General features: G+C 40.6%; 1 protein-coding gene and 1 long non-coding RNA gene across 4 annotated transcripts in view; one reads left to right on the forward strand and one right to left on the reverse strand.

Moving 5' to 3' along the window:
- The window catches only part of LONRF1 (LON peptidase N-terminal domain and ring finger 1), a 46269-nt gene extending 35515 nt beyond the window's left edge, over positions 1-10754 (forward strand). For all 3 annotated transcript variants that reach the window (XR_015156339.1, XM_086380744.1, XM_086380745.1), the window contains 4 exons: positions 2252-2410; positions 2524-2686; positions 6897-7049; positions 9408-10754. Coding sequence is in view for 2 of the 3 variants with exons in the window: in XM_086380744.1 (XP_086236870.1) it covers positions 2252-2410; positions 2524-2686; positions 6897-7049; positions 9408-9566 (634 nt within the window). In the remaining variant the exon portion in view is untranslated. The remainder of the gene's footprint in view (positions 1-2251; positions 2411-2523; positions 2687-6896; positions 7050-9407) is intronic.
- Positions 10755-20217: 9463 nt separating this feature from the next.
- Positions 20218-24354, reverse strand: part of LOC147343661 (uncharacterized) — an 81433-nt gene continuing 77296 nt past the window's right edge. Inside the window, exon 4 of the long non-coding RNA XR_015156341.1 lies at positions 20218-20421. This is a non-coding gene — a long non-coding RNA (uncharacterized LOC147343661). The remainder of the gene's footprint in view (positions 20422-24354) is intronic.

The following is a 24354-nucleotide window of genomic DNA, read 5'->3' on the forward strand; positions in this document are numbered from 1 at the left end:
TAACTTCCAGATGTTCTGTTGGGAGTGACGTCCTGACAGCTCTCCACACTGAACCAGTCTTTTAGCTGGGGGGGCAGCTGAGGGCGGGGTGTTCCTCCAGGGACATCAGGCTGGTGGAGGTGGTTGCTGGGAACTGCCGCCCTTAACTATCAGTCTCCGCCCACAGGAGAAAGTAGAGGGTAAGTGGCCTGGATTTGGCAGGGGGAGTAGCCAATCAGAGGTTTGCAAGGGGGTGGGACCTTGAGACCTGAGACAAATTGGAAGGGGTGACTTTAGGGGCTAAAATCTCAATGAAGATACTGACTGTTCGCATAATTGACTTAGTATCAGGAAGGTGAAAAACCTGGTGGTAACTTTGGGATTCAGTGGTACAGGGTACTACTGAGAGCACATAAAAAGCTCATCAGGGCTGGGTAATTTTGTTGCTCTGTGTGTTGCTTTCTCACACTTTTCTTCTTTTCTCTTTCCTCCATGACTTGACCTCTTTCACCATTTTCTTCAGTCTCCAAGTTTCTTTAATGGGTTTCTAATTTCTTAACTCTTTCCTGTTCCCACTTTAACTGGACACTGAAGACCAAAATTGTAATTTTTACATGCTGTTTCTAGTTTTTTTTTTTTTTTTTTTAATATAAATTAAAACATTTTCTAAGAGAAAAATAACTGCTTTACAGACTTTTTGTTTTTAGTATGTGTCCACCAAATGTTGTCATCGGGTCAGTGGCCTTCAATAGAAGAAAGGTTTCTATCTTTTCTTTATAGAAGTTGATAGTGGTTTGTCTTCTGATGGAACTGATATTTTATTGTGACTTTGTGATAAAAAATATTCTAATGTGTGGATTATAAACCTTTTGGACCAACACTGCAAAAAGCTGGATACAAGAAAGCTTCAGACTTATTTTTGAAATACTTCAACACAGTGACAGGACCAGACCTCTCCCCCCCCACCCCCAACACACACACAGACTGGAATTCCTGAATGACAGGAGTAGTGATGCAGGGGAAGCTGCGTGTGATGCAGAGAAGCCTCGGGAATCTTGCTGTGTACTAACTGGGCTATTTTCTTAAGGGTAGCTCATTCTCTGGTACTTACAAGTTTTGCTAATTAAAAGATATACTGGGTTGTGCACCCCCCCTTGTTTTTATGTTCATAAGAGTGCTTAGTGATGGTAAAAGACACAGTTTTAAAAGTAGAGGAATTAGGACTTGTATGTTAAACATGTATTACATATAGACTTCACATTGTGGTCTTTTTGAAGAAAGAGTAGAAAATATTAGTTGGGGGTGGGCAGGGAGAGCCATAATCTGTAACTCAAAGGTAATCACCACTAGCATTTTGGCATATATCCTTCCTGATTTTAATATGTATATCCTTCCTGATTTTAATATATATAAATACATTATAAACGAAGATGGGATTATTTTACTCCCATTATTCAATACTTTCCTTTCTCATTAAAGTCTAAATATAGTATCTCATTTTATGATTACATCATAATTTATTTTACTGGTTGTCTCTTTTTGCTTCTAAGTTTTGGCAACTGTACACAATACTTGCAGAAAAAAGTACACCTGTTGGTTCAAAGGATATGAATATTTAAAAAAAATTTTGATGTATATAGCCAAATTCTTCTTCGGTATGGTTGTACTATTTCAAACTGCCCCCATCAACTGCCAGTTTTTCCCCATACCCTTGCCAAAGGGTTTCTTTAGATTAATGAGAAACTGAGTGCTGCCTTTATCCTTCATATTTCCTGCCAATCTGGGAATTAAAATATCATTTTAATTATCTGGAAAAAATTGTATGCCATTGAATTACCTGCTTTTGTTAGGAAATATTTTAGTGACTAAAAATTTTTTTTAAAGGTGTTTTTTGTCCTTTGCAGGAACTCACTTATTATTGTCTAAGAGTAAGAGTGTTTTATGGATAGAAGATAATAACTCTGTCATGTTACAAATATTTTAAACATTTTAATATAAAATAATTACAATCAATTGCTTTTTCATTCATAAACGTGCATAGCTCTATATGACAACTTTGTAAATTCAAATTTACTTGTAAGAGGATTGCAGACAGTTTTAGGATTAATATTGTATCAACATAAGCTTAAATGAAGGGGATGCTGATTCTTATTCCTGCCAAGAATGAAAATTACCTGATTTTAGAGTAAATTTTTGTTTTCTATTATTTAAAGTTTTACTCATTTTTGTTGTATCTTCTGATGTATACTAATGCAGTTTTTTTCTTCTTCAGCTTGACCAAGAATGTTCCAATATTTGTTTGCACTATGGCCTATCCCACTGTGCCTTGCCCTCTTCATGTATTTGAGCCAAGATACAGATTGATGATTCGAAGAAGTATACAGACTGGAACTAAACAGTTTGGGATGTGCGTCAGTGATACACAGAATAGGTATGCTTTTTGTCTAAATGTTTTTATTGATTCTTGAGTTTTCTGTGAATATTGCTGAGAACGTGCATGCCTGTGGCTTGAACTTTTGGTACTAACTGGAGTTTTTCTTCTAGTTTTGCAGACTATGGTTGTATGTTACAAATTAGAAATGTACATTTCTTGCCTGATGGAAGGTCTGTGGTTGATACCGTTGGAGGAAAGCGGTTTAGGGTTTTAAAAAGAGGAATGAAAGATGGATATTGCACCGCAGACATTGAATACCTGGAAGATATTAAGGTATTAAAACCTACCCTTTTTCAGCATTGGTGTACTCTGTCCTAGGCATTGTATAGGCGTGAAGGCTACAGTTTTCTAGGCACATTAACCAGTTCTTCCTGTCAGAGACCCTCATCAATACTTAGGCAAATTAGCTCCATTACCTGCTTCTCATTTTTTTTTTTTGAAATTTTTATTTTATAATGGAGAATAGCTGATGAACAATGTTGTGACAGTTTCAGGTGGACCTTTATATCATCTTGCTCTTAATTACTGTGAGTTCCAAGAGAACTTGGGAGGCCACAACCCAGACTTTGTTCATTTCTACTGCCTTGACAGCCACCACCATGCCTAGAATGTAGTCACGTGTAGCTGCATGGTAGTTACTTAACAAAAGCAGGTGTTGAACTTCCAACCTAAGTTATGAAACGTGCTAATTCCTTCCCTTTTAGATTAATTAGTAGTCAAAGCTGATACAGTCAGCAGTAGATTGAACTTTGGTATAAAAGTAAACATGAAATCCTTGAATGGTTCTATATATAAGATATGCCTAAGATAACCTCAGTGATAACATACACACAAACTCTAGAGCATCACAGATACAGCACTGTCAGTATAATATAAGTTGTATCTTACCTGGGGAGGGTTAGTGTGATAATTTTCTTGAATAGGGTTAATGCTACCATTTTGATATTTCTAGTACCTGCTTTAGCATCTGCAGTTAGTTTAGGTACCAGAAAAATGATTTGAGATACTATAAATATCAAATGAAAGGCAATTTTCTTTGGAAGGGCATTAGAAAAATCAGAAAATCTTGTATTATCATTTGTTCATTGATCTGCTTGATCATCCCAAGCAGCATTTACTGAGTGTTAGCATTGGGCATTTCTACAAACAGTAGCTCACTGAATTTTCAAAAGTCAGATAGCAGGTAAGGAAAGTAGGATTCAGGAGTTTTAATTAGTAATAATTTGCCAAGATGATAATTTAAAACCAGCTCTCTGGCTTTGAGTGCTATGTTTTATCTTGCACTCTTGACAAGCTTCTCTGCTGATGAACTTCATTAAATCTGCCACTGTGTATCCTATTTTATTATAAAGATGCTATGGAAAACTTTGTGCAGTGAGCTAGAAGTATTGAGTTGGAATTTTGAGTTGATTGACATAGTCTGTGCCTTAGCATATTTGATTAATGGACTTATTTCCTAAAGGTGATATTCTTTGTAAAACTAATAAACTTTAGTTTTGTGTAAATTTACATCTCCATATATTGGATTTGCTGACAAAATTTCTTGACTATATATGACATATAAATATGACAGTATGATAGAATATTGAAAGTATTAGGGATTTGATGTTTAGAACTGAATTCTCTATGTTGTAGTTTTAGGAATGTCTAAATTTTTCTTCATCTTAGTGCCTCATTTGTGTAATGATTTCTTGTTCATTCTGGGAAAGCTTCTCAAATTTGTTTTTTATATCAAGGTTATTTTTTTCCCTTGGTGTTGTAATTCTGTTTTCTGTCTTTCAATAACATTTTAGATTCTGTTATTGCAAGGAAATTCCATAACTTTAAAACTTCTGCCAGCTTTTTAGCTCCTTTTTCTAACCAAGACTCATGATTTTTATCATTCCTTGTTTACGAATTTTAAAAGGCTGGAAACTAGATACTTTTTTCTTTTGTAATAGTTTTAACAAGTATCATGTTTATTTTTTTAATCAAGATTTTTAAAATTGAAGTATAGTTGATTTACAGTGTTGCGTTAATTTCTGCTGAACAGTGAAGTGATTCATTTATACATAAAATATTAAAAAAATGTAAATATTTCCATTTTCATTTATTATAGAATACTGAGCATAGTTCTCTGTGCTATATAGTAGGACCTTGTTTATCCATTCTATATAAAAAGCTTACATCTGCTGACCCCTGCTAACCTCTCCCTTCATCCCTCCACCAGTCCCCTCTCCCTTGGCGACGACCCGTGTATTCTCTGTACCTGTGGTTCCGTTCCATAGGTTCACTTGTGTCGTATTTTGAATTCCACATTAAGTGATATCATAGGGTATTTGACTTTCTCTTTCTGCCTTACTTCACTTCATTGTAGTTGCAGCCATGTTGCTACAAATGGCATTTTAAAGTTTTTTATGCCTGAGTAGTATTGTATGTATCACATCTTTTTTTTTAACTTTTCATTTTATATTGGAGTATAGCCATTTAACAATATTGTGATAGTTTCAAGTGGACAGCAATGGGAATCAGCCCTAGCTATATATACCCATTTCCCCTCAAACTCCCTTCCCATTCAGGCTGCCACATAATATTGAGTAGATTTCCCTGTGCTATACAGTAAGACCTTGTTGGTTACACATCATCAGTGTGTACCACATCTTTATCCATTCATTGTTTCTGTGTCTTGGCTACTGTGAACAGTGCTGCTGTGAACATAGGGGTGTGTGTATCTTTTTGAATTACAGTTTTATCAGGATGTATGCTCAGAAGTAGGATTGCTGGATCATACGGTAATGCTATTTTTAGTACAGTTTGCCATAGTAGCTGTTCCAACTTAGGTTCCCTTTTCTCTACACCCTCTCTGGCATTTGTTCTTTGTAGACTTTTAATGATGGCCATTCTGGCCAGTGTGAGGTGGTACCTCATTGTAGTTTTGATCTGCATTTCTCTAATAATTAGCAGTGATGAGCGTCTTTTTGTTTTTATTTCTGTTGCCTTGGGAGACTGACTTAAGAAAACCTAGGGGAATGTTTTGCCTGTGACCTCCTCTAGGAAATTTTATGGTGTCATGTCTTAGGTTTAAATCTTTAAGGCATTTTGAGTTTATTTTTCTGTATGTGGCTGTCCAACTTTTCCAGTACCCCTTGGCTCCTTTATCAAAAATTGATTGTAGGTTTCTGGGTTTATTTCTGGGCTCTCCATTTCTATTCCATTGATCCATATGTCTGCTTTTGTACCAATACCCTCTCAGTGGCATTAAGCACATCCACATTGTTGTGAAAAAGCAGATGCTTTTTCATCTTCAGTTTTATTTTTCAAGTCATTAAATAAAAAAGTTACGTTCTTTTGCCTCTTGTGTACTATAGTCTTACCTTTTATATATCAGGATGTTTTTTAGAGTCTCATTGTCTTTATACTGAGTCATTCTTGACATATGAAAGGCTGACTAAGGCAGTATTTGTTCAGATGCATTAATGTATGTGAAATATAGCCCTCTCTGGCACAGAGCGAGTGGGATATGAGTGTGTTAAAGAAATCAATATCAGATGGATGAGTTAATGCTCAATCTTCCCACCTGTGTTTTATGTGCCTAGTCTTTTGGATCTTAGGCTGGAAGGCTGAAGCATTTAATTTTGTATTTGCAGTTTGATGAACCAGTAGTCCAAAGAGCGTACAGAGGGGATTGAGGTAGGACTTTACAGCAGAATTTCATCACTGCATAATGTATTCTCTATCTTTTGATATTCTGGCTTTATTATGCTAAGTTATTGCGTGTTTTGGTTTTTTGACCCAACTCCCTGGTAAAAGTTGTAATTACGCTTTTCCTCTGTGCTCCTCCTACTTTTGCCACAGCAGATCTGCACCTGAGACCTCCCCCAATCTTACCTTTCATTGTAGCAACTGTATTCTTCTGCTTTTTTGTTCCACTGCTTTCAAAGGCCCTTGATCCATAGAGATGAGTTCCCAGTCCCTGTAGACCTTTATCTGAGAACTCACTCTCCATCTTGCCCCTCCCAGCTGGACTGCTAACTCAGCAAGGCCAGGTTAGCTGTGCTGGGAGGTCAGGCCTTGCTGTCTGAGTCTGGCCTATTGGTACTATGTGAGGCAGAAATGTATGGGGTTTACTGTGTTCATAAGAATAATACTCCTGAGCATATGCCCAGAGAAAAACATGGTCTGAAAGGATACATACACCCCAGTGTTCACTGCATCACTGTTTACAATAGCCAAGACATGGAAGCAACTTAAATGCCCATCAACAGAGGAGTGGTACATATCTGCAAGGGAATATTACATAGCCATTAACAAGTAGGAAATAATGCCATTTGCAGCAACATGGATGGACCTAGAGATTTTCTTGCTGAGTGAAGTCAGTCACACAAACACTCTAATCCAGCACTGGGACAGGTATTCCTTTTTAAATACTTTTTCCTCCACTTCTATAACGTTGGTAGTGTGGATGGGAAGACTAAACACAGACATCTTACTGTTGTATTTCTAGGTTGAGAATGAAGATGAAATAGAGAACCTCCGGCAACTTCATGATTTGGTCTACTCTCAAGCCTGCAGCTGGTTTCAGAATTTAAGAGACAGATTTCGAAGCCAGATTCTTCAGCACTTTGGATCAATGCCTGGGCGGGAGGAAAACCTGCAGGTACGATGGCTTTGATACTGTTTCCAAGTTTCACTCTGTGTGTAAACCCAAATTGTTAGATTTTTAAGTTTCTTCATCTTTAGAGTTTCATTCAACATTTCCTTTGTCTGGTCCTTAGACTCATGACCATATATTTCTAGCACAGTGGTACCCACTGCATCTTATATAGGAAGAGAAAGCAAACAGGTGTGAGCTGAGCTGTCTGTTAGGAGTTAGTGCCAGAGAAGGAGAAAGCCCTTCTAGTGAGGATTTTTCAGAAGGAGGGATAAGGAGTCAAATGTGGGACATAGGAGGTCGGATCAAGATCGCGCAGACACATCAAACTTATATGTACCTACGGAACGATTCTCACAGAACACCTACTGAACGCTGATGTAAAGATCTCAGACTTGCAAGAAGCAAGAAAATCTCCATATAACCGGGCAGGAAAGAAAAAAAGAGAGAAGGGAATTGGGATGGGACCTGCGCCCCTGGGAGGGAGCCATGACGGAGAAACGGTTCCTGGGAGGTCCCTCACTGGCAGGGAGGCCAGCGGGGAAGAGGGGGTGCTTCCGAGGTCAGACCCTGCCGGGAGGAGGGGGTTGGCTGCCGGGGGAGAGCCTGAAGGGGCTGGGGTGTGGCGCTCCCTGCTGGGGGAGCACGGAAAGAAGCCTGGGCCGCCAGAGAGGCAGGACGCCGTTGTTGGGGGCGCAGGACCACCAGAGGAGCTTCTCTCAGGCAGCAGGGGGCTGACTACACGAGCTCCGGGGGTGTTAGCCGTGACCGCCGTCCCGGACTCCGGAGGTGGCCTCACTCGCTGCCCCTGCAGAGGGTTCCCTGAGTGGGCGCCAACCCCCGCCCTTCCAGAAGCATCCACGAGCCGCGTGCCTGCACGCCCCCAGTGAGGGGCGATGACCAGGCAGCCTGAGGAAAGAGGCAGCGGGTGTCCAAACCAAACAGCACTCTGGCCAAAATCTATTAAACCCACACAAGCTGTGCAGGGGTGCTCCCACTTGTAAATAGCCGTCCGAGACTACAGTGCCTACTTGTTTCTCCTAAACCCAGAGTAAGAGAAATGTAAGTAAAATGAAGACGCAGAGGAGGCACTCCCAGTAAACAGACCCAAGAGAATTCCCTAAGAGAACAATGAAATATAGGCCTCTTCAGTCTAGTAGACAGCAGGTTCAAAAAGGAGGCAGTGAAAATAATTGAAGGAATTAAAAAGGGCTATCAACATAAATGCAGATTGTTCTAGAAAGGAACTAGAAACTATAAAGAGGAGCTGAGAAAAATTAGAAAACTCATTTGCTGAGATGAAAGCTAAGCTGAAGGCAATGAATAGTAGAATGAATCATGAGAGAATAAGAAAAGAATAAGTGTTCTGGAAGACAGAACAATGGAAATTACCCAATCAAAACAGCAGACAGGAAGCCAAATGAAAAAAAAAAAGCAATATAAGATCCCTATGGGATAAAATAAAGTGGGCCAGTCTATGCATAATGGGGATTTCAGACGGGAATGAAAGAGAAAAGGGGATCAAAAATGTATTTGAAGAAGTTATGACTGAAAACTTTCCAAATCTAAAGAAGGAAACACATCTCCAGGTACAGGAAGCACAGAGGATCCCAAACCTACACCAAGACATGTTACTATTAAAATGGCGAAAGTGTAAGGATTCTAAAGGTAACAAGAGAAAAACAGAGTTAATTACAAGGGACCCCGCCCCATTTGGCTGTCAACTGATTTCTCTACAGAAACACTGCAGGCCAGAAAGGAGTGGCAAGATATATTCGAAGCCCTGAAAGGAAGAACCTGCAACCCAGGATACTCAACCCAGCAAGATTATCATTTAGAATAGAAGGAAAGACAATTTCTTAGAAAAGCAAAAAGTAAAAGAATACAGCAATTCCTAAACCTATCCTAAAAAAATAATGAAAAGTCTTTTCTAAATAGACATCCAAAAAAGTTCATTCTCTTCAAGTGCACATATTAGGACACAGAACTAACCTCATTCAACAAAAATCAGAAATCAACTGCAGGAAAAGAAGTGAGAATGATTAAATAGAGACTGAACAGTATGCTACTAAAAAACCAATCGGTCAATGAGGAAATCAAGACTACTACCTCACTCAGGTCAGAATAGCCATCATTTAAAAAGGCCACAAATAACAAATGTTGGAGAGAGAGTGGAGAAAAGGGAATGTTGGTGGGAATATAAGTTGCTACAGCCACGATGGAAAATGGTAGGGAGATTTTATTTAGAAAGAGAATCTAACGCTGTGAACTGCTCAATCCAGATTAGCTTGGTGGTGGTATGTTGCTGCTGGGCCTACATAACTACTTGTTTTGTTAACATTATAAGATGTGGGTTCTTTTTAGGCAATCCCTAATGGACCGGCCTGGTGTTGGTGGCTTCTTGCCGTCCTTCCTGTTGACCCCCGCTATCAGCTGTCGGTTTTGTCAATGAAGTCATTGAAAGAACGGTTGACAAAGATACAGCATATACTGACTTATTTTTCCAGAGACCAATCTAAGTAACCAACTGCTTGGATCCTCCTCTGAAATTACCCTAATCTGGCTGGGGTGACGGCCAGGTTGTCCGCTGCCTTTGCACATCCAGTGCTGGTTTGAGAAACGTAAGGAAACTGTTCGTTTTCTTTTTTCTTTTTCTTCAACCTCCTGAGTCATGTGGTTCTGCAAACGAATACCTTCAACTAGGATTTAGACCACTAAGAACTTGCACAGAAAAACACACACTGAATGTGTGTTAAACCTCTACATTGTGATGAAGTTGCACTATGTACCATACTCTAAATGAAATGAGAACTGTGTGTGTATGTGGGGTGGGTGCGTGCGTGTGTGTGTCTCTGCACGTGTGGGTAGTATGAGTGCATTTTCTCTGGCTTTAAAATTTTAAAAGAAAAAAAAAAGCCATAGAGAGCAGTACTTGCCGAGGGTCATTTATTGCCCAAGTTTACAACAGTAGCGACACAAGTTTTTGCAAATTGAATTTGCCTCAGATTTCTCTGTCCTAATGCTTACTTTGCACAAGTATTTAAGCTATGGTATTGAGTATCCCTCTTTGTCGGAAATACCGCTCTTGCTGAACCGTCTTGACCATTGACTATGACACGGTTTCTTATTTATGTAAATACTTGCATCCCAATAGCCGACGGGCATCGGATGCAGAACCTAGAGCCAGTTTTCAGGAACAACTGCAAACCTGACTTGGTACTGTGCATCTATTCATAAAACACTTAAAACTGTGAAAATATGGTTTACACTTAACTGTACATAAAGGTAAATGGAGAACTCAGTTCAGTACCAGTTCATTTGTACATTTTGGGGGGGCTTTTCACATTAACTGCCCATCTGTGTAATTTATAGTTTGACATGATGTGTTTGTTTAAAAAAATTACATAGTATAAACCCATTAAGGATCTGAGGGAAAAGAAGCTTAATGTAGAACTAAGCTTTTAAAGTATGTTTTGTTTTTTTTAATCCTGGTCTTGGTGCAAATGTTAGTTATGCCTTATTCATATCACAGTTAGGTCACTATGCTGTGACATGGTCTGTATTCATGCTGCCCTAGATACTTTTGTAATTATTTGTTGCAGACTTGTGACTGTCCCTCTTAACTTTCTTTTATGTAAGTAATTTGTAAAAAGTTTCTTAAAAATTTTGCTTTTGCTTATTTAATTTTGAATAAAAGCTAAATTCATAATACTTTTTTCTTAATTATTAGGTCAGTGTCAAAAAAAGAACATGAGTTTTCTGTACTGTTTTGTGTTATGAGATGTAAATAATACAGCTTTCAAAATATTTTTGAAATATGTTTTTTTGGTCTTCTTTTGACCAAACAGTGAAGTATCTTAAGGAAGCTCTATGCCCATCCTCTAAAACACATTTTGCAACCTCTTAAAAGATTTGTCCCTAGTTGCTATATGATGCAGGGAGCTCAACCTGGTGCTGTGTGACAATCTAGAGGGAGGTTCAAGAGGGATGGGACATATTGTATACCTTTGGTTGATTCATATGGATGTATGGCAGAAATGAACACAACATTGTAAAGTGATTATCCTTCAATTAAAAATAATAATTTTCAAAAATATCTATGTTCCTTAAGGATAAAGATAAGACTCTTACTGATTCCTCTTGACTAAACAGTTTTAACTACTTAGGTCCCCAGTTTCTCAGCTAGAATTTTTCAAATATAAATAAGTCATCTTAATATCAAATGTTTTTATTTTTCAAAAAGGCAGAAATGACTGCCTAGATAGAGGGCCACCCTTTGTCCCCACAATTATGCTACTCAAGAATCTTGAATAGTTGAACAGAAAATGTTCAAAGAATGAGCAGTTTCCCAAAAGTACCATATGAATAGTTTTCTGAAGTATTAGATTGCACTTTCTTGTAATAAACTATCTAATGTCTGTTAAGTAGTGTCTGGGTGGTGTCAATGAAGAGTTTACCTGTATAGTTCTCAAATTATGTATCACATGGCAGTAGGCGTTACCTGGTGTTAGATCCACATCTGTGATACATTTCTGCAGTGTGTCTACACACACACAGCAGTAAATGGTCTCTGTCTATATACACCTGCTTTCTAATGGGAATTCATGGGTTTTATTTATCATTCGACCCTGGTTTTGTGGTACATGATCTCTGATAATTACTGTGTCTATAGAAAATCTTTGGAAATCTTTTTCCTCCTATAATTCCCATTCAGTTTATCAGAAAGAAAAAAAAAAAAAGAAGAATCGGACACATTTTCTCTTGTCACTTGAAGTGACTAAGTTCTGTCAGGAATTCCATATTTCAAGCCAAGGTAGCTGGTTGTTGCTCTTCCCTTCTTAAACACCTGTCTCTACATGTGCAGTTCTTCCTGTTCCTCAAGGTCAACTTGAATACCTTCACTCAGCTAGAACCCTGAATCCATAGCACTTTCCTTACACTTTACTTATAGCGTTTAGGGGGGATACCTGAATTAAATACATAAAGCCTCTCGAGTACTGAGACTAATGTCTAGCAGTTTAGACAGACGTAATCTCCAAGACATAGGTTGACCACTGAACAGAGTTGAAATACATGCCAATTAAAAAGGGAAGTTGGATAAAGATATTTAGATTGAGAAAATACCTTTGTCTTGTTTTCCTCCCCAAGTTCAAAACAGTGACAGTAAAGAAAATGAAATCTAATGGTGATGCAAAACCAAAGTCAGTGTTTTCTGGGGGAATTTCTGAGATTTGGAAACAGGATCTGATATAGAAGACCAGAGGAGAACATAGCTTTATAGAAATGAAGAACTACAGGGGAGCCCCAGACTGGTAGAGAATCTCGGGCAGATTCCTTGGGGAGGTGGCTGGATAGTCTGGCCTGTCCCCACTTGGCCTAGGCAGCAGGCAGCAACAGCAGCTGTTCTCGGGCCAAAGCACTGAATGTGGGCGTTGGGCCAGAGAAGACCACAAAACCATAAATAGCCACAGATCCCCAATGGGGTGGCGAGCCCTCAGGCACAGACAGCAAGCCACCAACCTCCCTCATGTAGGCTGTGTCCCAGCCTTCTTCACGGTCAGCAGAAGCAGGCTGCCTGGGACTGAACCAGCGAAGCCACAGGAAGGAACAAAGGCAAGTAGACAGTCAATTCCTACGAATTTGTGGAAAGACACTCTACAAAACGACAAATCCAGTGCCCTTTGATTGGAGGACATGCAATTCCAAAAACTACCTGGGGATCTAAAATATGTTCCTCAGACAGTCCTTGGCAACCAGTGAGTGTCATAAAAATAAGCAGATGAGTTAAGCAGAATGAATTCAGACAGGATGAAGGGATGAGGCAGAGGGTGGGTCGGGGTCCTTTCTAGGACACAGGGCAGAGGTGGGCAGAGGCAGTGAAAGTGCTCAGCTGTGTTCAACTCTTCGTGACCCCATGAGCTGTAGCCTGCCAGGCTCCCCTCTCCATGGGATTCTCCATGCGAGAATACTCCAGAGAGGTGCTATTTCCTCCTACAAGGGATCTTCCTGACCCAGGGATGGGACCTGTGTCTTTTGTGTCTTCTGCAATGGCAGGTGGATTCTTTACCACTGGCATCACCTGGGAGCCTAGTTTTTTGAACCAGTGAATGAATCATAAAAATACACTAAGCAGATGAGTTAAACAGAAGAATGAATTCAGACACAGGATGAAGGAATGAGGCAGAAGGTGGGTTGGGGTCCTTTCCAGAACACAGTGCAGAGGTCAGTAGAGCAAGGTAGGAGGGAGAGATCAAGATGTGGCAGAGAGATTCTAAGTTTTCATGTCCATCTGTACAACTTTAAGACCAGCAGAGAAGAAACAAGACAAGTAATTGACTCAAGGGTAATAAAATAACCTATGGGCTTTCTTGGGGAATGGAGGTCATTCATTTAAACAGGACAATAAGGCAAACTTAGGTGACTAAGAACAGACAAAATAGCAATAACTCAAATTGGCTCATCGATCCACAGGGAGATGACGGGCTCAATAAGATGAATTTTCTTCCTAAGCCAACATGTAAATGCCAACATTAAAAAAAAAAAGACATTTATGACCAGCTTAATAAATGAGTTCTCTTAGAGACCTGACTCCAAATACTTCTTGGCTGTTCACCAAAATTTAAATGTATCCTTGAGGAAATTTTTTTTGTCACAGTAGGATATTGAAAAGCATATAGGCTTCATTTCAAAATGTGGTAGACACTCAACATTTAATCCTCAGAAAAGTCCTGTGAAGTAGTGTCCTTATAAGGATGAAACAGAAACACCAAGTAGCTAAGTAACTTGCCAAAGGATCACACAGCTAATATATGGTAGAACTGACTGAACCCAGGCAGTCTGGCTCGACCTTAACCCCACATCAGGTTCTGAGACAGCAAACAAGGTCGGAAAGTGACTGACATGACTCTGACTTACAAGCTTTCCACTCGGGGGAGGGGTGCGTTTTACAGAAATGGCATTAGAACTTGCGTCTAACCACCTCACCAAGATAGTGAGACAGCCAGATCAGGCTCAGCCCTACATTTAGGGGAACAGTGTAAATTGCTAACAACCTTTTTAGAAAGTAGTATTGCAGGGTATGTATATCAAGGATCTTTAAAATGCTCTTAATCTTCAATCCTAAAGGAAATTAACCCTGAGTATGCATTGGAAGGACTGATGCTGAAGCTCCAATACTTTGGCCACCTGATATAAAGAGCCGACTCATTGGAAAAGACCCTGATGCTGGGAAAGATGGAGGACAGGAGGATAAAGGGGTGACAGATGATGAGATGGTTGAAATAGCATCACCAACTCAATGGACATGTGTTTGAGCAAATTCCGGGAGACAGTGAAGGAATCCTGGCATATTGCAGTCCATGGGGTCTCAAAGAGTCAGACACAACTTAGCTACAGAAAAACAATCTTCAACCCAATGTCAGACTGGGGGGTCTTATCCCACCTTGTTCCAAGTAGCGGAGACCCGAATTAAAAACTCAGAACAATGGGAAAATCTCATATACTTATGTACCCCACGCTTATCATCTCTATTCTTTGAAATGCCTTTGTTGCGAAGTATTCAATGATTCCATGGATGGAGGAGCTGCTAGGCTATAGTCATGGGGTCGTAAAGAGTCGGACATGAGTGAGTGACTTCTCTTTCTTTTTGTAGTTCCTTTTGGAGAAGGAAATGGCAACCCACTCCAGTGTTCTTGCCTGGAGAATCCCATGGACGGAGGGGCCTGGTGGGCTACGGTCTGTGGGGTTGCAAAGAGTCAGACACGACTAAGCAACTAACACACACACATACATTCAATGATTCCCAAATCTTAATCCATCTGATTTAACTGTAAGCCAGAGTCACTGAAATTAGCCAAGATAAGTCTATGGACCCTTCCAAAGAGTGAAGGAAAGGAGGAAGGAAGGAGTGTGCATGTGAGATTCCTGAATTCAATTTTCTCATCACTAACAAACTGAATATGAAGACAGAGAAGTAACAGTGTGGCAACCTACAGAAACAAATCGCTGAACAGCCTAACATGCTAGAACACATCTAAGCAAGGACAACAAAGAAAAGCAAAATGACAAGGTAGAAGGTGTTAATAACTCCTTGTGCAAGCCAGTGAGTGAAAGAAAAACATACTGCTAGTTCCGGGAATGTTTCCACATCAGTGGAGTTAGAAGAGACTCGGGAATTACCTCTTGTATTCAAATGTTCAAGCCCAAGACAGGGTGGTTAAGTGGCAAGTGAAAATAGACATGGCGACAACCAGGTCTCTCAGCGTGCAGCCTTCGATTGGGTTCCTCTGAAATACCAGAGCCTGTTCTAGGCACAGGCATGTATGTTGCTGCTGAAAGCCTAGTGCAAATCCAATTTCTGTTCTTTTGTTAAGTGAGCTAGATTCTTACCTGGGCACTCCAATTTTTTAATAACTTCCCTGTTCTCTCCGTAGTGAATTCTATTCAGAGTTTCAGAATTAGTATTAAACTGTAAAGTTATCAAACTGTGCCATCAATGCACATATATTTACGCACACATGCATCTTTCCATATGTACATTTTTCTTTTCCCTTTTTTTTTTTAATTACTTGCGTGTTAGCCCATTGATATTCTTTCATAGATCTTTGATGCTCTGTTGTACTTTCCCTTTCTTTCCTCTTGGTGTTTCAGTTGAGATCATTTGCTTTGACCTGTCTTAAAGTTTGGGCATTGGTTTGTGTTGAGGGGTTCACTAAGCTACTCCGTAATACTTGGAGTATTGGCATCCCTGTGTGTGGCTAAGCGGCTAGCAGGGGCCTTGAACAGATGCTAGCCCTCCCATGAGTGTATGCTCTGCACAGCAGTTTGGAGTCACAAGTTCCTGACGTGACTGCTGATAAACATTCTCTCCTGCCTGCTAGCTTTCTCCACTTGTGCCCAAGAGCCCCTGGAGCTTACTTAAACCTTGCTGTTTATGGTTTGAATGAACTGATCTAGCCTTAGCCCAGGGCTTGCAAAGCACTGCGCCTGTGGACCCTAATAATGGCACGTGCCCCCGGTCCTCTGCTGTTGGCAGTCTGCCTGCTCCCGCCTCAGCCTCTCTGAGTGGCCCCCGGAGGCTGCCGTGGACCTCCGCCAGGACCTGTGAGTAATAACCTTCTCTGGTTCACTTTCCCTTTCCGTCTCTATCAAATTATGGCTCATCCTTCAACTCAGTACCCGAGGCTCTACTTAACAATTGTTAATTTAACAAAAATCACAACAGTTTGCTGGAGGCTTTTTGTTCGTGTTGGTGTTCTATGCTTTCCCAGCTGCCTGGGTTCATAGCAGTGGATGAGTTTTCAGTGCTTACCTGCCGGGTGAATAAGGGGGTTTCTCTCTTATCCTGGGCCCCTCAGTGGAGATGCCCCACTCCATCATGAACTCTGAAGATGGCTCTGTTGGTTAAGTATGTAGACGATAGATTTCTGTTGTTTAAAGCCACTCAGTTCGTGATGCTTTGTACCACAATCTCAGGACATTAATACAGCATTCAATTCAGACTGACAACAAGAATTCTGATGCAAAAGCCTTGTGGAAGTGGGTCTGAAACTGGCTGAAAACTTCCTCTTTTAGACATAGTTGATTCTAGTAACTAGAATTGGGAAATTTGTAGGTAAAATTGCCAGAAATGAAGAAAGGAAGGGACTTAAAATGAATCAACAGATGAGACTCAAAATAATTCTGCCTTGAAGACTCCAGAAGCATCTAATGGAAGACCCATTCAGAAGAGCCAGTGAGCACGAGACACACGGACAAGGAAATCCCCCTCCCACGGTGGGGAGGAGGGAACCCTCTTACACTGCTGGCGGGAGTGTAAACTGCCACAGCCACTGTGGACAACAGTTGGGAGGGTCCTTAAAAACCTAAAAGTAGAATCACCGTCTGAGCCAGTAATCCCACTCCTGGGCAGATACTGAGAAAACCATTAGTTCAAAATGACACACGTACCCCAGTGTTCACTGCGGCACTGTTTACAGTAGCCCAGACAGAGAAGCGACCTGAATGTCCATCAACAGAGGAATGGATAAAGAAGATGTGATACCTATACACATGGAATATTACTTGGCCATTAAAAAGAATGAAATAATTGCATTTGCAGCAGCATGGATGGATCGAGAGACTGTCTTACTGAGTGAAGTCAGTCAGACGAAGAGAAATGTCATACAACATCCCTTAACTGCAGAATCTAAAAAGAAGTGATTTCTGAAAAACAGAAGAGAGACTCATGGACTTGGAGAACGAACATTGCCAGGGGGAAAGGATAGTTACAGAGTTTGGGATAAACACGTAAACACTGCTATATTTAAGATGGATAACCAGCAAGGTCCTAACTGTATAGCACAGGGAACTCAATGTTACATGGCAGCCTGGATCAGAGGGGAAGTTGGGCAAGAGTGGATACATGTATATGTATGGCTGAGTCCCTTTGCTGTCCACCTGAAACTATCACAACATTGATAATTGGCTATACTCCAGTATAAATTTAAATTTTTTTCCTTAATAAAAAAGGAATGAAATTGGGTCATTTGTAGAGATGTGGATGGACCTAGAGTCTGTCATACAGGGTGAAATAGTCAGAAACATAAATATTATATATTAATGCATATATGGGGAATCTACAAAAATGATACAGATGAACCTTTTTCCAGGACAGGAAGAGAGACATATACAGGTGCAGAGAACAGACATGTGGCCACTGGGGGAAGGGGAGGGTGAGTCATTGGGAGATCAGGATTGACATACATACACTAAGGTGTAAAACAGCTGGAGGGAAGCTGCTGTATGGCACACGGAGCTCAGCCGGGTGCTCTGTGATGAGTTTGGAGGAGATGTGTATACATACAACTGATCCACTGTGTCATACAGCAGAACCTAGTACAACACTGCAAAGCAATTATACTCCAATTAAAAGCAATAATAATTTTAAAAGAACAATATGGAAGTTCCTTAAAAAAAAAACTAAGAACTATCACATGATCCAGATATCCTACTCCTGTGCATATATCCATAGAAAATCGTAATTCAAAAAGATACAGGCAAAGCCACAGTAATCAAAACAGTAGGGTTCTGGCACACAAACAGAAATATAGATCAACAGAACAGGACAGAAAGTCCAGAGGTAAACCCAGACACCTGTAGTCACCTAATCTATGATAAAGGAGGCAAGACTACACAGTGGAGAAAAGACGGTCTCTTCAGTAAGCGGTGCTGGGAAAACTGGACAGCTACATGTAAAAGAATGAAATTAGAACATTCCCTAACACCATACACAATAGAGAACAGTATGAAGGTTCCTCAAAAAACTAAAAATAGAGCCACCATATGATCCAGTAATCCCACGCCTGTGCATATATCTGGAGAAAATCATAATTTGAAAAGATACAGGCACCCCAGTGTTCACCGCAGCACTATCTACAATAGCCAAGACATGGAAGCCACCTAAAAAGTCCATCCGCAGAGAAATGGATAAAGAAGATGTGGTGTGTGTGTAAGTGGAATACTACTCAGTCATAAAAAAGAACAGAATTATGTCATTTGCAACAACACAGATGGATCCAGAGATCGGCATCTGGAGTGAAGTCAGAGGAAGACAGATGTGCTATCACGTATACGTGAAATCTTAGGAAAAATGGTACCAATGAGCTTCTTTACAAAATAGAAATAGAGTGACAGGTGTAGAAGACAAATTTATGGTTACCCAAGGGGAGAGGGGAGGATAAATTAGAAGTTTGGAATTAACATATACACACTACTATATATAAAACAGATAACTAATAAGGAGCCAGTGTATAGCACAGAGACCTCTACTCAGTACTCTATAATGGCCTACGTGGGAAAAGAATCTAAAAAAAGAGTGGTGATAAGTATGTGTGTAACTGAGTCACTGCTATACACCTGAAACTAACACAACATTTAACCATACTCCAGGATAAAATAAAAATTAAAAAGTGTACACAGCAAAAATGTAAAGCTTTAATGAACTATCACACAGTGAAGATATCTGATTTAAGCAATAGAATAAAGCTAGTACCAAGAAATGCCTCTTGCTCTCCTTCCAAATTATTACTACCTCACCTCCTCCCCAAATGAAACTACCTTGATTTCTAAAACCATTGATCAATTCTGTTTGTGAATTTATATAAATGGAGTCACATGATACATATTCTTTGTGCTTGCCATATTTCAATCAAGATGATGATTATAGCTTGTTCATTTTCCTTGTCATACTATTTTGAGCTTACCACAATTTTTAAATTTTTCTACTATTGATAGACATGGTTTATTTTCAGGTGTTTTTTGTTTTTTTTTTTTTGCTATTATGAGTCATGCATTTGTGTATGTGTCTTAATGAAGACAAATACACTGGGGAAGTTAAAAAAGGCTGTGAGGCTAGGTGTGCTGGAATCACTCTCGACTGCTAGGAAAACCCAAGGATTGGTTGGCCTTGGGGTTTGTGCCATTTTGTTGTATTAAATTAATGGAATATTGCTTTGCAATGTAACCCAGGATTAGGAAGGAAGCAAATGTTTTTCAGTTATCCTGTAGACACGGGCAAGTCTGAGAGATGTCTGACTTTTTACCAACATGGGGTCAACCTACGATTTGGAGTGAGGTGAATATGTGTAAACTCTGCATGTTTTGATTGTTAATCTAATGCCTACAATCTTAACTATGAGTTTAGAATTTAGATACAGGTATCTTCAGATTGAAACGCAATGCCAGCTTTTCTTAATGAAGAAGAAAACAATTTCTTAGCGAGGTAAAATTTTCTGATCTATTCATGAAGGTGTGTCAAGAAACACCTATACTCCGCTTCTGCATGGGATAATCCTGTGATTTGTTAAATATCCTGAATTTCTAAAAATTTCTGTCTAGATTGTTAACTCAAATCTTTTTCCCTGTAGAGGCACATAAGCGTCCCCTGGTGGCCAGAAAAATAACTGCAATCTGAGATGTCATGCTTTTAGGAAAGTCTCATTCTAGACCATTTCCCTGCACAGTTCTGTGGGGGGAAATGGACGAAATAGGGGGACTTGCTTGTAAATATCAAAGCTCACACCTCCTTTCCTACCTCACACTTATTACCAGAAAGACTTGCAAATTCAGCAAAGAGTACTGCCCAAACCTTAAAGGCAAGGGTTAGGCTGACTGCTCACCACACAGACTTAGATAATTGTTTTTGGTGGCTTGGTTTTAATGTAATTACAAATATATAGCACATTTTTACATGACAATTAAGTAATACATATAACAAGCAACAAGCAAATTTTCCTCATCATTTCTTCCTTGCATTTGAATTTTCCAGCTCCGTAAGGGCTCTGTTTCACTGTTTGGACATGTTTTTAGATAGGAGAGGCTTGCTGGAGGTTTTTTCAAGCTAAATTAGAAGAAAATTGGAAAAAAACAACAACGATGTAGCAGGAAGCTCCATCTGTCACATTTCCTCAGTTGTAGAAATAAGTCTCAATTAAGAAATCTAAAAATTCCACCCGTGAGCTTTCAAAGATTCAAAATTTGTAACAATTGACACTAACATATGAATAAATGCCAAATCTCAAACTTCATGCTATTAAAATGATACCACATAAAGACTATCTGTAGTGAATTTTCACTCTTACCATAATCTTTTATTAGTTTATCTTCCCTTTGGTTGACTTTTCTTCCTGTTGGTGTTGAAATACGAAAAGGGACAAGGAGTCCACTGTCAAACCAAACTTTTTAACAGTAAGTCACTCAGTCGTGTCCAACTCTTTGTGACCCCATGGACTGTAGCCCACCAGGCTCCTCTGTCCATGGAATTCTCCAGGCTGTGGGTTGCCAATCCCTTCTCCAGGGGACCTTCCTGACACAGGGATCAAACCCAGGTCTCTTGCATGGCAGACAGATTCTTTACTGTCTGAGCCATAAGGACTCTGGTCCTAAAGATATATGCATCTCTGTAAGCTAGTCAAACCACACAGATACCCTCTGGTACTGTGTTAGACTATTGACTAGATCCTGGTTTTAGGCTGAGGAAGATAACCAGAGGATGCTTTCTCATCCATCCTATCCATACCCAAGCGATCCATACCTATCCATCCTATCCATACCTAAGCGATCCATACCTATCCATCCTATCCACCCTATCCATCCTATCCATACTGAAGCGATCCATACCTATCACGGTTCTTTGTGGCTCTTAACGATTGGGAGTGTATGTCACTGGCATTCCTGTGATCCACTTACAGCTTAAATTCAAGCCGGTCTTTGCCCCCCCTCCCCCAATGTGAGAAGTCACTGAGACCCAGGAGAGCTTTGGCTGCAGAGCCACCTGTCAACATCCCTTCAGGGCTGCTGTGAAGCCACAGTCACTTCCGTTTTTATTCACACAATGAACATCTAATGTGTCTGGCCAGATGCTTGGCAACAAAAATGAGTAACACAGAGTCCCTGCCTTCAGGAAGTTCTCCTTATAATTCGGATGTTTAACAAAGTTAAAAGACAAAACTGATTAGAATAAAATACTGACACCTTCTGAGATAGAAACTTCTGTCCAGAATATATAAATAGCTCCTATAATCAGTAAGAAAAAGCAAATAATCCAATATAAATATTCAAAGGATATGAATGGCCAGTTCAGGGAAGAAGAAATACAAATCATTAGTACATAAAACTGTGGAACCTCAATAGTAGTCAGGAAAATGCAAATTAAGATAATAAAGAGGACTTCCCTGTGGTCCAGTGGTTAAGAATCTGCCTGCCAATGCAGGGGACATGGGTTTGTCTTCCTCTGGTCCAGGAAGATCCCACATGGCACAGGTCAGCTAAACCTGTGTGCCACAAATTCTGAGCCCTTGCACCAGAGTCTGTGCTCCACGACGAGAAGCCACCACAATGAGAAGCCGGTGCGCTGCAGCCAGAGAGCAGCCCCCACTCACTGTGACTAGAGAAAGCCCGTGTGTAAGGAAGACCCAACAGAGCCAAAAATAAGTTTTTAAAAAAGATAATAAAGAGATGTCATCTTAAGCCTATTAGGTTAGACAACAATAAATCATTAGCACCCATTATTAGGTGTGGGGAGGTGGCACCCCCAAGCTCAACTGGTGACAGCATAAATTGGTGTGCCATATGGGGCAACCTTTGCATTTTGACTTAAAAATATGCTCATATTCTGTGATCTAGAAATCTTGTCTTGGGGTATATTTCTAAGAGAAATAGCCAAGCATCTGCAAGGAGAGAGCTCACAGAGTAACTGTCCGTAATGCCAAGACGCGGAAACACCTAAATGCTGGCCAGTGGAAGAGCAGGTAGTTAAACATACAGTTGTTAGTTCTAGACAACAGAGTGCTACGGCGCCTTTGCAAAGAATACGCTCTGTTTCCGTGGACATGCAGAGCCCCCCCAGAACATTTCCCAGAATGGGATAACCCATGGCTTTATTGAGAGACCTACTAAGTACCCATCATAAGAAATAGGAAAGGCCCTGCCCAGATACCACGGGAGGACCACAAGTCACCTCTCTTCGCTCTCTTCTGTCTCTGAAAATTCCTTTAGATGGATTTCTCCCCTTAGATTTGTTCTCAACTTCTAGTTTTCTTTTGTCTCCTATTTTCTATCTCCTTTTTTCCCTTAATGTTCAACATACCTGGAATTTCCACATTAGCCTTCAAAACTTAATCACAAATTATTTCACTTACCATTTGTATAAATTTCAAAGTCTTTTTTCTGTTTTCTTCCCCTTCCTCTTCTTCTCCCCCTTCCCCTTCCCCGCAACGTTCTCTTCTGATACTATTAACTATAGCTTTTGTTCCCTTCCTGCATCTCCTGTTTCCACGCAGCTTCTTTTCCCCATTTGTTGGTTTTGGCCTTCATTTTTCATGCCAGTGCTTTTCCGTGAATGTGTGATGACTTTTGGCCATCCATTCATATTTTAGAGAGACTCAAACAAGTAGGGCTGGGTTTGTTAAGTGAAAAGTGAAAGTGACCCGCTCAGTCATGTCTGACTCTCTGAGATCCCATGTCCTGGGCTTGTTAAAGGCTGGTATAAAAAATAAACAGAACCTTCTATTAAATAGAGTATGGAGACCAAAAAGGGGAGCTCTCAGGTCCTGTGACAAGAGCAGACTCTGACAGGAAAAAGAAATCTCTCTTCTTTCCTGGTAAGGACTCAACCTGAATATTCACTGGAAGGACTGATCCTGAAGCTGAAGCTTCAATACTTTGGCCACCTGATGCGAAGAGTCAACTCACCAGAAAAGACCCTGATGCTGGGAAAGATTGAAGGCAGGAGGAGAAGGGGATAACAGAGGATGAGACACTTGGATGGCATCACTGACATGAATCTGAGCAAACTCCAGGAGACAGTGAAGGACAGGGAAGCCTGGCATGCTGGAGTCCATGGGGTAGCAAGGAGTCGGACACAACTTAGTGACTGGACAACAAAAAAGGAAAAGCCGTGGACTCTGTTTACTGGCGCCCTCCCAGCGTTCTCCCCCCGTAAAAGTGCTCTTCTGCCCTTGCCATGTGGCAGACTCACGTGCTGTTTGCCATGGTTGCAGCCCCTGAAGTGCAATTTCCTGCTGATCCTGAATAAACCTATCTTTGGAGAAATAGCCATGTATTTGTCTCAGGTCCACACTGCCTTCACAGAAGACACCAGACAAACCACCTTCCTCCTGAAGGACTTGGGCTGCATTTTTCTCCAAGGTCCTTCCTGTCTCCAGAGCGGAAGGCAGGTGCCAAGTGTGGGAATGACATTGAGGACTCATTGTTCAGGGTCTGGATTATTCTTCACTTTCCCCCTATTTATCTTCTGCTCAACATAGGGTCTGACGTCCATGGCACCTTGGGATCAAATCGTGAGTGTAACTCTTCTGACTCCCACAGGTATTAATTCCCCCATGCCCCCATTTCCAGCCCCCAGCCTCATGCCTCTCTTCACAGACCAGACCGCCTCCGCCTCAGCTCTGGGCCCCTGGGGCCATCTTCAGTTATCAGTTCTCCCATCATGCAAGCCTTTGGCCCGAACTTCTGTTCAGTCATCACCTCTTAGTATTTGTTGCAAAACTTTTCCATGTAAAAATGATTAACATATTTGGTCATTTTACTTTGAATTGGAAGTCTGAAATAAATCTCTGTAACCCTTAAAAATGGGGTTAGTTGTCCAATGAAGAATAAAGAATGGGGCTTCCCTGGTGGCTCAGATGGTAAAGAATCTGCCTGCAATGAAGGAGACACAGGTTTGATCCCTGGGTCGGGAAGATCCCCTGGAGAAGGTAATGGCAACCCAATCTAGTGTTCTTGCCTGGAGAATTCCTTGGACAGAGGATAC

This window comes from Bos grunniens, chromosome 27, assembly GCF_055505025.1.
Source record: "Bos grunniens cultivar Pamir isolate PY7600 chromosome 27, Bosgru_T2T1.0, whole genome shotgun sequence".
Taxonomy (NCBI): domain Eukaryota; kingdom Metazoa; phylum Chordata; class Mammalia; order Artiodactyla; family Bovidae; genus Bos; species Bos grunniens.